The sequence below is a fragment of the Nomascus leucogenys genome, chromosome 8 (genome assembly GCF_006542625.1).
Source record: "Nomascus leucogenys isolate Asia chromosome 8, Asia_NLE_v1, whole genome shotgun sequence".
Taxonomy (NCBI): domain Eukaryota; kingdom Metazoa; phylum Chordata; class Mammalia; order Primates; family Hylobatidae; genus Nomascus; species Nomascus leucogenys.
Window position 1 is genome coordinate 87724883 of NC_044388.1, and position 14801 is coordinate 87739683.

Consider the following 14801-nt stretch of genomic DNA (forward strand, 5'->3'; position numbering starts at 1 on the left):
GTCTTGACTAAGCCACAGCTCTTTTTTGTTTGTTTGTTTGAGATGGAGTCTCACTCTGCCACCTAGGCTGGAGTGCAGTGGCGCGATCTCGGCTCACTGCAAGCTCTGCCACCCCGGGTTCACGCCATTCTCCTGCCTCAGCCTCCCGAGTAGCTGGGACTACAGGCGTCCGCCACCATGCCCGGCTAATTTTTTGTATTTTCAGTAGAAATGGGATTTCACCATGTTAGCCACGATGGTCTCGATCTCCTGACCTCGTGATCCGCCCCGCCTCGGCCTCCCAAAGTGCTGGGATTTCAGGTGTGGGCCACCACACCTGCACCACAGCCCTTTAAATGCAATTATCTGTCTTTGTTTTCCTCCTTTCTACTGGGCATCCCTCCTCCATTTGTGACCTACTTAATGCTCTCACTTTAGAGTCATGATCACTAATTTAAGAGGATCTTTATATTTTCTGGCAAACATACCCTATAGTTCCCCCATTCCCTTCACTCTCTCACTCTCCTAGATGACTGTTTCATAATTTATTTCTTCTCAAATCTCCAATACCTTCTCCTTCTTCACTCTCAGCTTCCTCGCTTTCATATCACTGAGGTTGAAAGTGACTCTAGTTTGTCCTGGCAAGTTCCAGTTTATCTTTCCCATTTTGCTTCCAACTCTCCTGACAATGAGCTTGGCCGACCTGAAGTGACTTCAGGCCCAACACCAGATGCAAAGGCAACTGTCCCACATAACTTTTAAACCAGTTCTCACATTTGTACAAGGCCTAATCCTTATAATAAACTCTTTATTCTATAACTCTCAGTGGTTCTGCTTTTCTGATCAAAGAAAACAGAAAAGAGGGAAAAAATGGAAGCAATCAGAAGAGAATGGCCATAATCTCCCACCACATCTGCCTGTATCTCTGCCCATAATTTCAATGGTTCTTCTTATGTCTGTGGATCAACTCTCTATGGTTCTAGCCAAGACCAACTCCCTCCTTTTCTGCACTATATCCCATCTCTTTTCACCTTCCCAGGGACTTGTGTCCAGCAAATCTCTCTCTGTCTCCATTAGCATTTGCTCCCATACTGGAATTTTCCCATCCATTTACAAACACTGTGAGATTTTTCTATGTTAAAACTACCCTCTCTTGACTTCTTCCTCTAGCCAATACCCCATCTCTCATCTATACAGCAAAAGTTTCAGAAAGAGTTGTCTAAACTCCCCATCTCCTGTTTTCCTTTCCTGTGCTTTCTGGAATCTATGATAATCAGGCTTTTGCCCCCACCATTTCTCTGAACACTGCTCCTATCAAGATCACCAAAGAGCTCCACATTGGTAAATCCAATGTTTCTCTTTTCTCCTCTCACTTGATTTGTCAATAGCAGTTGACACAACTGATTACTGTCTCCTTCTGCAAACATCTTCATCTAGCTTTCAGGAAATCTCCTGGTTTTTCTCCTACATCAACTGATCCCTTCTTCTCAATCTCCTTTCCATTTTCCTCTATTTCTGTTTAATGTTGTCCCATGGCTTGGTGGTTGAAATTTTTCTATTTTCTGTCTATATTCACTACCTTGGTAATCTTACCCATTTTTATAGCTTTAAACATCATCTGTACTCTGATGACTCCCAAATTTATACTTCCCAGATTTATATTTTCTACTGAACTTGAGACTTACATAATACAAATACCTACTTAGTATCTCCACTTGGAAGTCCAGTAGGTATTTCAAATTTAACTTGCCCAAAAATTGACCTCCCAAGCTCTGTAAATTATACCTTTCTCATAATCTTCCCCATTGCAATAAATGACAACGTCATTCTTCTTAGGCCACAAACCTTGGTGCTATCCCTGATTCCTCAGCTGTACCTTCAAAATATATCCAAATGTATAAAGAATGACAACCTTTGTATTTATTACTCTATCTCCCACTGTTGAAAGTTTAAGAATGTGTCTGTCCATATATTTAGGTTGGAGTCAACCTAAATGTTCATTAGTGAGAGAATGATTAAATATATCATGGCAGATTATATTAAGCAGCTGCTAAGAAGAATATGTATTCAGTAGTGCTGCTACAATATGACACAGGCATTCCTAAAAATCACCAAGCTATATAAAATCACACAATAACCACCACAGGGCCTATGGGAAAATGGAGTTGGGACTTAATATTAAAAAATTTTGCCAGTGACAATAAAAAAGACAGAAACCTAATGAAAATGATAGCACAGTTTTAAACATGTTAAATGATTAAGGAATACACAAATACTGTAATACATATGGCTCCTTACCTGGAAAAATACTCAAAGTTTGCTCTTGAGCCTGTAGGCCCCACTGTCCCACTGGCCAGCCCTGCCTAGCGACCATGGCCGGTGCCCTTTCTGCTCAAGGAAAAGAACAAAAGAGAGATAGAAAAAGAGTGAGAGAATAAATAGAGAAAAATGGCAGAGACCTGAGAGGAAAGTGGAGAACAATTAAAGAAAGGGGAAGGTAGGAAGCTGCTTAGCCAAGTTGCAACTGGCGAGTTACTGTGAGGTGGTAGCAGGTGGGCTATCTAGCCAGAAAGTTGAGACACCGAATGTGGCATTAGCTACATTGTGTGGCTCAATGACCCTGTGAAGTGTGGTGTGTATGTGTGTTTTGTGTATTCCTATGCAGCTTACTTCAGTTGGGTGTCATTTTTTAGTTCACCTAGTGTTTCTTGTGAACAAAATTGCATATCAGAATGTGAAATTCATCTTAAGCCCACATTGTTCCCTGATATGGTGATCACTTTGGAAAATTTTTGAATTTTCAAAGGTCTATTTTTAAAAAACAGAAATGGAGTTGTGCAACATATAGTATTTTGTATATTGTTTTTCCCTTTTTTTTACTTTATGTTATAGACATCCTGCCTTGTCAGAGCACACAGACTTACTTTCTTCTAATGGTTTCATGATATTCTATAGTCTAAGTTGTTGATCTATTCCCCAACTGATAGCATTTTTATTGTCTATAATTTTTAACTATTACAAATTATATGGTATTTCATTGTGTAATTGGATATTTCTTTAAGAGATTCCTGGAAATGTGGTTGTTGAGTCAAAAGATAGGAGCATTTTTCATCTTAGTGGGTTTACACAAACTGTGCTAAAGAAGCTCTACAAACAATATAGGAAAGTGTTATTTTCTTCAATATGTAGAAATTGGATAGTAGGAATTTTCAAAAATGTTGGCAACTGATAGGTGAAAAAACAGTAACATTGTTTTAATTTGCATTTGTCTAATAAGTAATGAAGCTTCATTGTGTCTCAAATGTTCATTGACAATTTTTGTTTTTTTTTCTGAGGAAATATCTATTCATATATTTTGCCCATTCTTCTATCAGGTTGTCTTCTTTCTATCAATTTGTAGGAATTCTTTATATATGAGAAATGTAAACTTTTTTTCCTATTATCTGGGTTGCAAATATTTCCTCTTAGTCATTTATTCTTAAATTGTGTTTACAGAAAACAATACTTTAAGTTGGAAGTTTTCTAACTTCAATTTTGTCCTAGGTTTTAACTTTCTTGATGTGGGAGGGTTAACTGTGATGATCTTCACTTCCCGACTCAAAGGGTCAGACTGTGATGGAGACTCATTTAAATGGCTTGTGTGTGGGGGTGTCTGGAAGACATTTTGGATCTTATGATAATTATTCTGCTAACTGATAAATTAGAATATTTAACTTACAAAGATGCAAACCATAGGGCAGAATACATATTATGAATATTTAATACAGAAATACCGAGAAATATTTGAACAATTGCATTTTCTTTAGTGTATGAGCAAATCTAAATAATTGTGCTAGTGGATTAGCATCAAAAACAGTGGAATATGGCATGTAACATTGCTCTTCTCCTCCTTCAAAAAAACCTCAGCCGAGTCTGCCCATCAACTCTACCAGGGACTTTTTCATATGCTAGACGTCGTTTTTTGAATTGTGGTAGTTGTGAGTATATAAAACCTGTTAAAAGGAGAAAAAGGAAAACCATTTTATTTCTTACAGTAGTAAAGTATAGGTTTTTTCTTTTCCTTTTTTTTTTTTTTTTTTCTTTTTTGAGACGAAGTTTTGCTCTTGTTGCCCAGGCTGGAGTGTAGTGGCACAATCTTGGCTCACTGCAATGTCTGCCTCCTGGGTTCAAGCGATTCTCCTGCCTCAGCCTCCCAAGTAGCTGGGATTACAGGCACCTACCACGATGCCTGGCTAATTTTTTGTATTTTTAGTAGAAACGGGGTTTTGCCATGTTGGGCAGGCTAGTCTCAAAGTCCTGACCTCAGGTGATCTACCTGCCTCGGCCTCCCAAAGTGCTGGGATCACAGGCTTGAGCCACCATGCCTGGCTGAAGTATAGGTATGTTTTCCTCACTATTCAAATGGATTTTGTGTCTTTATCATCTACCTATAAAGTGTCAAAATTTCCAAACTGAGATAAAATAATAACTATTAAAAAGTATGTTTTTAACATAAATGCCTCTGTACCTAATGGCCCGGTATTAAAAATTAGTGATAAATGCATATATTTTTATGCTCATGCCTTGTACAAGTAGTTAAATCTCCCTGGGTTTCAATTTTCTCTTCTGTGAAATGAAAAGTTATAATTCATAATCTCTAAGTTCTCTTCTAATTCTAACATTTTTAAGTAAAAACAATCCAAAATGGTTTGGGAAGCAACTCAGGCAGGGCTTCCTAATTCCTGAAAGTTTCCAATAAGTCCTCATTAATTAGGATATAAGTTAGAGGCTCATTTTGACAGACTTTGAACCTAAAACAAAGACATATTGCCTGATCTCCGTGTACCTTGTATCCATCTTTGTGGTGAGAGTGTATACAATTCTGTCAGGTTTTTCTTCTTCTTCTTCTTTTTTTTTTTTTCCAGTTTGCCTTTCCTATTCCTGACTGTGGCTTTTTTTCATTTGGTATTATATATAATCCATATATAGTTATCCCGATATTAGTATCCACAGGTGCAATTATAAAGCACACACAAATTTCCAGTTAACCAATACAAAGTATCCCAAGTACACTCACAGATGGAAACAGTTTTGAAGAGATTACCAGCATTTTGAACATTATGAGCAAAATTCACCACATCCTTGCCAAGTCGGATAAAGAATCATCATTAATAAATGGAAGAAGTAAATAATAAACTGATAACAATGCAGTTGTCAGAAATAACAAAAGTTCAAAAAAACCAACAACATGAGAAAAACCCCACTCTTGGCTCAAAGAAAAAATTTATAATAGATCAATAAGAAAAAAATAAAAATTAGAATACCATATTTAAAAATGGTATTAGTAGCTCATATTCAGCTTCCACTCTAGAGTCTTTAATATGCCATTTTCAATACTCTTGCTTTTAAGTTTTCCCTCATGAGCTTGATCCTTGACCCATAGCTGTAATGTGAAATTTATTCTAAGCCCTGATGAATGACAGGTGGTGATCATGTAAGAACTCACCTTATAGTTTGTTTGACTATTCTACTCATATACCTAAAAGTTTTAAGCTTTTTCTAACATTTAATGTTAGAATTTATTTAAAAACGACTTCTGGGTCTTCTCATTGGAAAATGGGGGTTATATATTGGAGTACCCTGTGTTCAAGAACATATAGTAATTCACATGCGTATTTTGTTTCAGAGCAGAAAAATATGAAATTTTCATCCAGTTTATGAAGTTAGCATGACCTTTATGTCCAAATGTGATAAGGCACAAATAAAGAACACAATGTAATATCATGAATGTAGACATGAAAATCATAAACAAATATTAGCTACCATATTTAACAGCATATTAAAAGAATCTCTTAGGCCGGGCCAGGTGGCTCACTCCTATAATCCCAGCACATTGGGAGGCCAAGACAGGTAGATTACTTGAGCCCAGGAGTTCGAGACCAGCCTGGACAACATAACAAAACCCTGTCTCTACTAAAAATAGAAACAAATTAGCCAGACATGGTGGTGCGTGCCTGTAATCCCAGCTACTTGGGAGGCTAAGATGGGAGGATCGGTTGAGCCCGAAAGGTGGGGGTGGCAGTGAACCAATCATGCCACTGCACTCCGGCCTGGGCCACAGAGAGAGACCCTGTCTTAAAAAAAAAAAATCTCTTAGACAAGGTAGCATGAAATATTAAATAAAACAAAAATATAAAAATTTTAAAAAAAAGAATCACCCCTCAAAAACCAGTTATGTTTATCACAGAAATGGCAAAGATAATTTAATATTAGTAAACCTGTAAATATAATCTTTGACATGAATAGGTCAATAGAGAAAACACATTTGATTTTTCCCAATATGTACTAAAATGAGTTTGGATAAATTCAGCATCTGTTTTTCACAGAAGTTTTTACAAAACTAGACACAGAATACTTCCCATTAAAGTGAAGAACAAAACAAGTTGTAAGTATTAAATAAGAGCAAATCCAAGCATTACAAGTCCTGTAGCTTATACAATTTGGGAATCCTTTTTAAAACAAAACAAAGAATACAAGATTTTCTTGGCCCCTCTCAGGCCTCACAAAAAAACCTATGAAAAAGAGAAGTTTGAAACTTAAGCTTCCCCCTGCCCTCCCCTTTTTCTCCTATCCTGGGGAAGGCCACCTTTGTACGGCCATTAGAACTTAATATTTTGTTTTAGATGCTTGGGCCAATGCAGTAAGAAATGACACTGAACGAAAAGCTAGAATCACTAGAAACAAGAAAATTAAATTGTTCTTTTAAAAATTTGATATGCTTAAATGTTCAGACAACTCAAAAACATCCACCAGAATGGAGCTAATAATAGTGCCTATTTAATAGAATTGTTAGAATTAAAGTAAATAATCCAATAAAGGACTTAAAATAGAGACTGGCACCTAATTAGGCTCTTTTAATAAATGTTAGTCAATTAAATATATCTGCTCCACAAAGAGGTTAATTTTCTAGTTCACTGATTCCTCTGTTTAATCTTTGTTGATTTTAGTCTCCTGCTTTACTTAGAGTTGCACTGCTCTTATTTTTAACTTCTTAAGTTGAATGCTTAGTTCACTTAAAGCTATAATAATTTAACACAATATATTTTCTTTGCATTTATTTTAGAGTTTAGATTTTCTCTTTTACCCAACAGTTATCAGAGAAGTTTTTTAAATGTAGTAATTAAAACAAAAAAATGTTAAATTTGGAGATGGTTTTATCTTTTAAAATTAAATTTGATAGTAGTTTTATCAACTATTGGATAGTGTTACCTGTTAATGATTCCTTGTCTCCTGAGTTAAATGAAGATTCAGGTTGCCTTTTCTGTCCTAAACTTTTTCCAGCTCTTTGGTAGAAGTAAAGGCTGTTGAATTCTTTTGGATTTGCATTAGAATCAGAAGCATGAAATAAATTCAAACTGGGGACAGATGGTAATTCTCTCCAGAAAGTCTCATCATTTGAACTTTCACATGTGAGGTCTTCAGACTCATCTGATAGACATTTTTGCTGATCAGTGAATAAATTACCTTTCTGAGAGTACAATTTGTTACATGTAGTCTGCTCTGCACCATATTGTAAGTTGAACGGGTGATTCTCTTGTTCCCATATATTTTTCTTAAAGTTCCAAAGAAGAGGAGATTGAGTGCCCTCTAGTGAAAAGATAGGGTCCGATACGTCTTTATTTATGAAACCTTTTGCTTCATGTGTTCTCCTTTTCTGAGAATTTATAAAACGGGGAACAACTGACACTCTCTTCTGAGTGTCAGTTGGTGATTTTATAGTTTCACAGTTCATTTGTGTTAGACCCAAAGAAAAGACATCTAACTCCGAATCACTGTGGTTTAGAAAGCAGTTATAAGCCGGTCTCCTTGATTCTGTATTAATTAGAAAAGGAGTATTCTGCCCGATATTAGGTTTACAGCTGGAGTCTTTCCAGTAGCTGGTCTGATTGTATGAAGACACAGATGGTAAAAAACTTGAGATTTCTTTTAGTTCCATAATAGAATAGTTGTCATTCGAAGTGGTGGTTTTGTCTTCCTGCACTGTCTCTCCTAATCCTAAATACTGATAATATTCATTATGTTCTTGAATGACAGAGTCTAAATCAGAAGCTGAACTCTGAGAAGACAAGGTACTAATCTGATTCCTATTTTCCTGAGGTGAGGAAATTTGCGGTGATTTTGTTATGGAAGAAGAACTAATCTTGAATAGGGAAGTGATGCTACAAAAATGCTAAAAAATGAATTAATATAATGCAAATGTCAGTTTAGTAAATATAAATAATGATGCTTATCTATATGGAAAGAAGGCAAAATATAAATAGGTAGTCTATTCATAGATATTACATGGATCCAGGTATTAAGAACATGAAATCATTAGGCTCTATTAAAAGAAAAACTCATTGTAATTCATACATATTTTCTAATCATTTGTAATAGAATTTTTAATAGTCTATTTTTCAGAACAATTTTAGGCTCACAGCAAATACAATAGAATTTTTAGTTATACAATTCATACATGAATACTATTTCCTTGATAAGAATTTTAAAATATTACCAGTAAGGCTAAAGTTGTCTTTACAGCTAGAATTAAGGGTATGTTAGGACTGTTTGTAAGAGGTAATGTAAATACATGTGAATAGGGTACATAATTGAATTTTCTATGAGCACAATAATATTCCAAAATGATTTAAAGCGACTATATTGAATTTATCTGTATAAAATAGCTTTAGAATGTATAATATAGGCTGGGGTTTATGGCTCATGCCTGTAATCCTAGCACTTTGGGAGGCCAAGGCAGTTAGATCACTTGAGGTCAGGAGTTTGAGACCAGCCTGGCCAACATGGTGAGACCCTGTCTCTACTAAAAATACAAAACTTAACCAGGTGTGGTGGTGCACACCTGCAGTCCTAGCTGCTCGGAAGGCTGAGGCACGAGAATTGCTTGAACCCAGGAGCTGGAGACTGCAGTGAGCCGAGATCAAGCCACTGCACTACAGCCTGGGTGACAGAGGGAGACTCCATCTCAAAAAAAGAAAAAATACTGTAATCCCAGCACTTTGGGAGGCCGAGGTGGGTAGATCACCTGAGGTAAGGAGTTTGAGACCAGACTGACCAACATGGTAAAACCCCGTTTCTACTAAAAAAAAAAAAAAAAAAAAAAAAAAAAAAATTCGGAATTAGCCAGGCATGGTGGTGTATACCTATAATCCCAGCTACTTGGGAGGCTGAGGCAGGAAAATCTCTCGAACTTGGGAGGTGGAGGTTGCAGTGAGCTGAGATTGTACCATTGTACTCCAGCCTGGGCAACAAGAGTGAAACTCTGTCTCAAAAAAAGTAAATAAATAAAATATAAAATAAAATACAATGTATAATTGACAGCTAATGAAAAGTCTATATGAAATTTAGTTCAAGTAAATTATTTCTTTGCTATTTGAAGTCCAAAACAATTAAACCTGGATACCTTCATTTTAAAAATTCTATTGTAAAAATAGATACTCAAATCGAAAGGAAATAAATTAATATCATAATACAGATCTCAAATAACTAACCTTTAACACTTTTTCTGGGACTTCAGGTAAGAGTTCCTGAAGTTGACACAGAGTTGCTAATAATATCCAATGCAGTGAAGGTCCTTTATTTAGCATAAGCTGAGCCACCAATGGGTTAATACATGGAAAATCAAGTAAGTACATTTCTTCCTAGAAAAGAGTTTAAGAAATAATCAGTCAGCAGTCTTTTGAAAGTGAGCCATTTTACTCTACAAGTAAGTACATTTCTTCCTAGAAAAGAGTTTAAGAAATAGTCAGTCGTCTTTTGAAAGTGATCCATTTTATTTTACTCGTTGCAGCAGATTAAAACTTTTGTCATTGCACCTACCACTCAATTTGAGACATTTGGGGGGAAAATGTTACCAGAAAGTAAATTCAAATACAGGTTTTTATATTTGCTTTGCAAATATCTATTTTATACATTTAGAAAATATACCTCAGATGGTGAAATTTTAAGCCAGGATTTATCCAGCCATTCATGAGGATCTCTCTTTGAGGTCATTAAATTGTGGTCAGCAATTTGTCGAATTATCAAGGCAGTTGCTTCTACTCCTGGGGCAATTATAAGCTGAAAAATATTTTTTATGTTAGATTACAGGAAATACTAGGAAGCAAAATATAATATTTTTTTAAAAGTTTTTAATTAGAAGATAAAATTAAACAACAGCAGATTCTATCTAATTTTAGATAGAAACTATTGGTTTATCTATGTCCAGGATATTTTATTTATGAGGATAACCAATTTTCCTTCCTTATTTAAATGTGATATCCTTATTATTTAAATGTGATATCCTTGTATTTTTAATTTTTGGAACTAAATCATTTTCATTTCATTTGGCATTTATTAAGAGTCATTAAAATATAGTGTTATATTTCAACTATATTAGAAAAATCAGCAATTTGAATATCACTAGTAATATTACCATTTTGCTGTTTCCAAAAGTTAAACCTAATAGTTGTCAACTAAAATAAGAATTTTAAAAATATAGTGCAAGATTTTTCAAAGACAAAGTTAAAAAATAAGGGTACTTATAAATGAATTTGATGTTGTATTCAAAAAAGAAAAAATAAGGTTTTGATTTAGAGTAGTCGTCATTCCCAGCATTTTGGGAATTGCTCATCTAATATTGGCTTACTGATTCTAAGATACCCCTGCCAAAAATGTGGTGTTTGTGTATATTAAATTTAATTCTAAAAAATATTTTTTCCCATTAGTACAGTGTAAGAAAAAAAAGTAAAGAAAAAATAATTTCATAATATCCTCTGTTTCCTGTCTGACACTGTTTTCCTCCACGCCCTTCTCTCTTCTGAAATGTCAGCCTTCTTCTGCTTTCATTTCTTTCTTTTCTTCTTCATCTTTTAAATTTGATCGAAGGAAAGATAGTTCATGAGTTAGCAGTTTAATGTGAACAGAGAAATACTGCCCCAAATAATCATATCCTGGAAAATAAATATCCTGTACTATAGTGGAAATTTAGTAAACCATAGAAATCTCACAAAATAATTATGACTTTTTTTCTTTTATAAGAATAACAAATACAAAACGGTTAGTACACACCTGGGGAGTATATGCATTTTAAAGGATTTTCTTTAAATTACATTATATAGGGAGAATACACAGAAATACATTGTTCAATTCCAAATGTACTTATTGCTAGTTTGGGGTGTTTTGAGAAGATATGACACTTTCATTTAAATATAAACTTTATTTTAACCCTTTTCCCATTTAGAAAAAAAAAGTGCAGCACTCATTTAATTTTACATAAACACGCTCTTTGAGGCTGAAGCAAATCTGACTGATTTTTGATGTGAAAATAAAATATAAAAACTGTGCTTGAAGTTATTTCTAAACAGAACTAACATCAGAATCATCTGAATCATCAGAATTTTCTATTTCAGAAAAATCAGATTCATCAATGGACTCTTCAGCCAACAACTGTTTGAGAATGATGTTAACATCACGAGTAGGAATACTATGATTTGACATTTTCAGGGATTGAGAATTACTATATTTTGTAATGGAAATACCACTACTAAAAATAGAATGCTATAAATAGAAAGATGTCTTTTGTTTCCAAAGTCGATATGCTACAGTGATGCAAAAATAATAATAAAAACGAGATATTTCGTGGCAAACTTGTCTCGGGGTAAACACTGCAGCAACAAGCCTGGCTGGTGAGGATTCTCAGGGCAAATGGGAAAAGGGTTAAAAGCCATAATTTTATGATGGTGGTAATGACGATTAATTTATTAGGGCAGGAATTCTGGGGCTCATGGCTAGATTTGGGAATTCAGGAACCTCCTTAATTTGTTTGCAAAATTTTGCATGTGTGTATTTATGCATTTTCCTGCAAAGACGGTTCATAAGAAAATTACAGAACTTTTAAAAAATTGGAGTAACACTTAGCATAACACTACTAGCAGTATTTTCTTTTAATTTAAGAAAATGTTCTTAAACTTCCTAATACTTCTTTGATTTTCAGGTTCTTCAGATGCCTGAAAATAAAAAGGTGCCAATGGTCCTGATGTGCTGTAAGAGATCAAAAGCCATGCTACTAAATAAAGTCAGGTAAAGCAATAATACGTTCTAAAATAATATGAGTCCAGGGAGCCTCCTTAAATACAACAACGTCATCAAGTCAGGAAAACAGGAGGCTTATCAGTACTGAGGACATACTGATAATAGAGTAAGAGCAAATTGACCATAGTTGCCTCTCAATGTCCACTGAAAAAATGACCTGCTTTTTAGATTATTATGTAAAACCTGAAAAGCTTTTAGAATAGTTTGATCCAGATGGAACTAGACTTATTTGGAATGGATTGTTCCTAGGCAGTACTCCTATTTCATCCCCAAATGCCTTCTTTGGATCATACCCTCCCTGGGCCATGTTGCTGTATTTGAATATAGTATCACTCACTGGTATCATATGCCCCATGCATAGAGGAAAAAAACTTTCTAAAGCATATTTTGCCTGTAACGGTTTACCCTGAGCTGGGAAGAGAAGAAGCTGAATAAGTGGTAAGACCTCACTAGAGACAAATTTACAATTTGTCATTCACTTTAGGTAACTTTTCTAAGAATTTTATTTTTGTTTAGTATGCAGCAAAGAAACAAAATTATCTGGAATTCCAGTTCAAACAGATCATTTGTTGATTTTCTTAGCAAGTGGTACTTTGAATTCCACTTAGTAGACATTTATTGAATGATTTTGCTTTGTGCAAAGCACTATGCTAGCTGCTAGGTTTTACAAATAAAAAGAACCTCATTCGGCTGGGTGCAGTGGCTCAAGCCTGTAATCCCAGCACTTTGGGATGCCGAGGCTGGTGGATCACGAGGTCAGGAGATCGAGACCATCCTGGCTAACACGGTGAAACCCCGTCTCTACTAAAAATACAAAGAATTAGCCGGGCATGTTGGCGGGCGCCTGTAGTCCCAGCTACTCGGGAGGCTGAGGCAGGAGAATGGCGTGAACCCGGGAGGTGGAGCTTGCAGTGAGCCGAGATCGCACCACTGCACTCCAGCCTGGGGGAGAGAGCAAGGCTCCGTCTCAAAAAAAAAAAAAAAAAAAAAAGAACCTCATTCTTACCTTCAGGGTGGAGGATATATGAATAAATATCCCTATACTATAATAAAGATATGAAGTGTTAGCAGGAGAATGGAAGGAGAGATGATGCATCCTGAGAGAGTAGGGTTGGGGCAAGTTTCTTTTGTTTTGTTTTTTAAATTATACTTTAAGTTCTAGAGTACATGTGCACAATGTGCAGGTTTGTTATATATGTATACATGTGCCATGTTGGAGTGCTGCCCCCATTAACTCGTCATTTACATTAGGTATATCTCCTAATGCTATCCCTACCCCCTCCCGCCACCCCACGACAGGCCCCAGTGTGTGATGTTCCCCATCCTGTGTCCAAGTGTTCTCATTGTTCAATTCCCACCTATGAGTGAGAACATGAGGTGTTTGGTTTTCTGTCCTTGTGACAGTTTGCTCAGAATGATGGTTTCCAGCTTCATCCATGTCCCTACAAAGGACATGGACTCATCCTTTTTTATGGCTGCATAGTACTCCATGGTGTATATGTGCCACATTTTCTTAACCCAGTCTATCATTGATGAACATTTGGGTTGGTTCCAAGTCTTTGTTATTGTGAATAGTGCAGCAATAAACATACGTGTGCATATGTCTTTATAGCAGCATGATTTATAATCCTTTGGGTATATACCCAGTAATGGGATGGCTGGGTCAAATGACATTTCTAGTTCTAGATCCTTCAGGAATCGCCACACTGTCTTCCACAATGGTTGAACTAGTTTACAGTCCCACCAACAGTGTAAAAGTGTTCCTATTTCTCCACATTCTCTCCAGCATCTGTTGTTTCCTGACTTTTTAATGATCGCCATTCTAACTGGTGTGAGATGGTATCTCATTGTGGTTTTGATTTGCATTTCTCTGATGGCCAGTGATGATGAGCATTTTTTCATGTGTCTGTTGGCTGCATAAATGTTGTCTCTTGAGAAGTGTCTGTTCATATCTGTTGCCCACTTTTTGATGGGGTTGATTTTTTTCTTGTAAATTTGTTTAAGTTCTTTGTAGATTCTGGATATTAGCCCTTTGTCAGATGGGTAGATTGTAAAAATGTTCTCCCATTCTGTAGGTTGCCTGTTCACTCTGGTGGTAGTTTCTTTTGCTGTGCAGAAGCTCTTTAGTTTAATTAGATCCCATTTGTCAATTTTGGCTTTTGTTGCCATTGCTTTTGGTGTTTTATTAATGAAGTCGTTGCCCATGCCTATGTCCCGAATGGTATTGCCTAGGTTTTCTTCTAGGGTTTTTATGGTTTTAGGTCTAACATTTAAGTCTTTAATCCATCTTGAATTAATTTTTGTATAAGGTGTAAGGAAGGGATCCAGTTTCAGCTTTTTACCTATGACTAGCCAGTTTTCCCAGCACCATTTATTAAATAGGGAATCCTTTCCCCATTGCTTGTTTTTGTCAGGTTTGTCAAAGATCAGATGGTTGTAGATGTGTGGTATTATTTCTGAGGGCTCTGTTCTGTTCCATTGGTCTATATTTCTGTTTTGGTACCAGTACCATGCTGTTTTGTCTACTGTAGACTTGTAGCATAGTTTGAAGTCAGGTAGTGTGATGTGGGGCAAGTTTCTTAAAGGAGGTAGTGTTTGAACTGGGCAGTGAAAGACAGGTAGAACTCTGACAGCTAGTGGTAAGAGAATGGGGGAATAGTATTCCTGGGGGAAGGCAGGCCAGAATGACATGTTTGTGCAAAGGCTGAGAGGTG

At 36.0% G+C, this 14801-nt stretch overlaps 2 protein-coding genes across 3 annotated transcripts in view; one reads left to right on the forward strand and one right to left on the reverse strand.

Moving 5' to 3' along the window:
- Nucleotides 1–14801, forward strand: part of GNG10 (G protein subunit gamma 10) — a 134681-nt gene that overhangs the window by 21937 nt on the left and 97943 nt on the right. The window lies entirely within an intron of this gene.
- SHOC1 (shortage in chiasmata 1) overlaps nt 3270–14801 on the reverse strand; it is a 96966-nt gene continuing 85434 nt past the window's right edge. The window contains exons 21-24 of one of the 2 annotated variants that reach the window (XM_003264000.2): nt 9943–10074; nt 9507–9656; nt 7228–8188; nt 3270–3971 (exon numbers count right to left, since the gene is read on the reverse strand). In XM_003264000.2, coding sequence (XP_003264048.2) covers nt 3871–3971; nt 7228–8188; nt 9507–9656; nt 9943–10074 — 1344 coding nt within the window. In that variant the 3' untranslated portion in view covers nt 3270–3870. The remainder of the gene's footprint in view (nt 3972–7227; nt 8189–9506; nt 9657–9942; nt 10075–14801) is intronic. The other variant, XM_003263999.2, reaches the window with a different exon arrangement.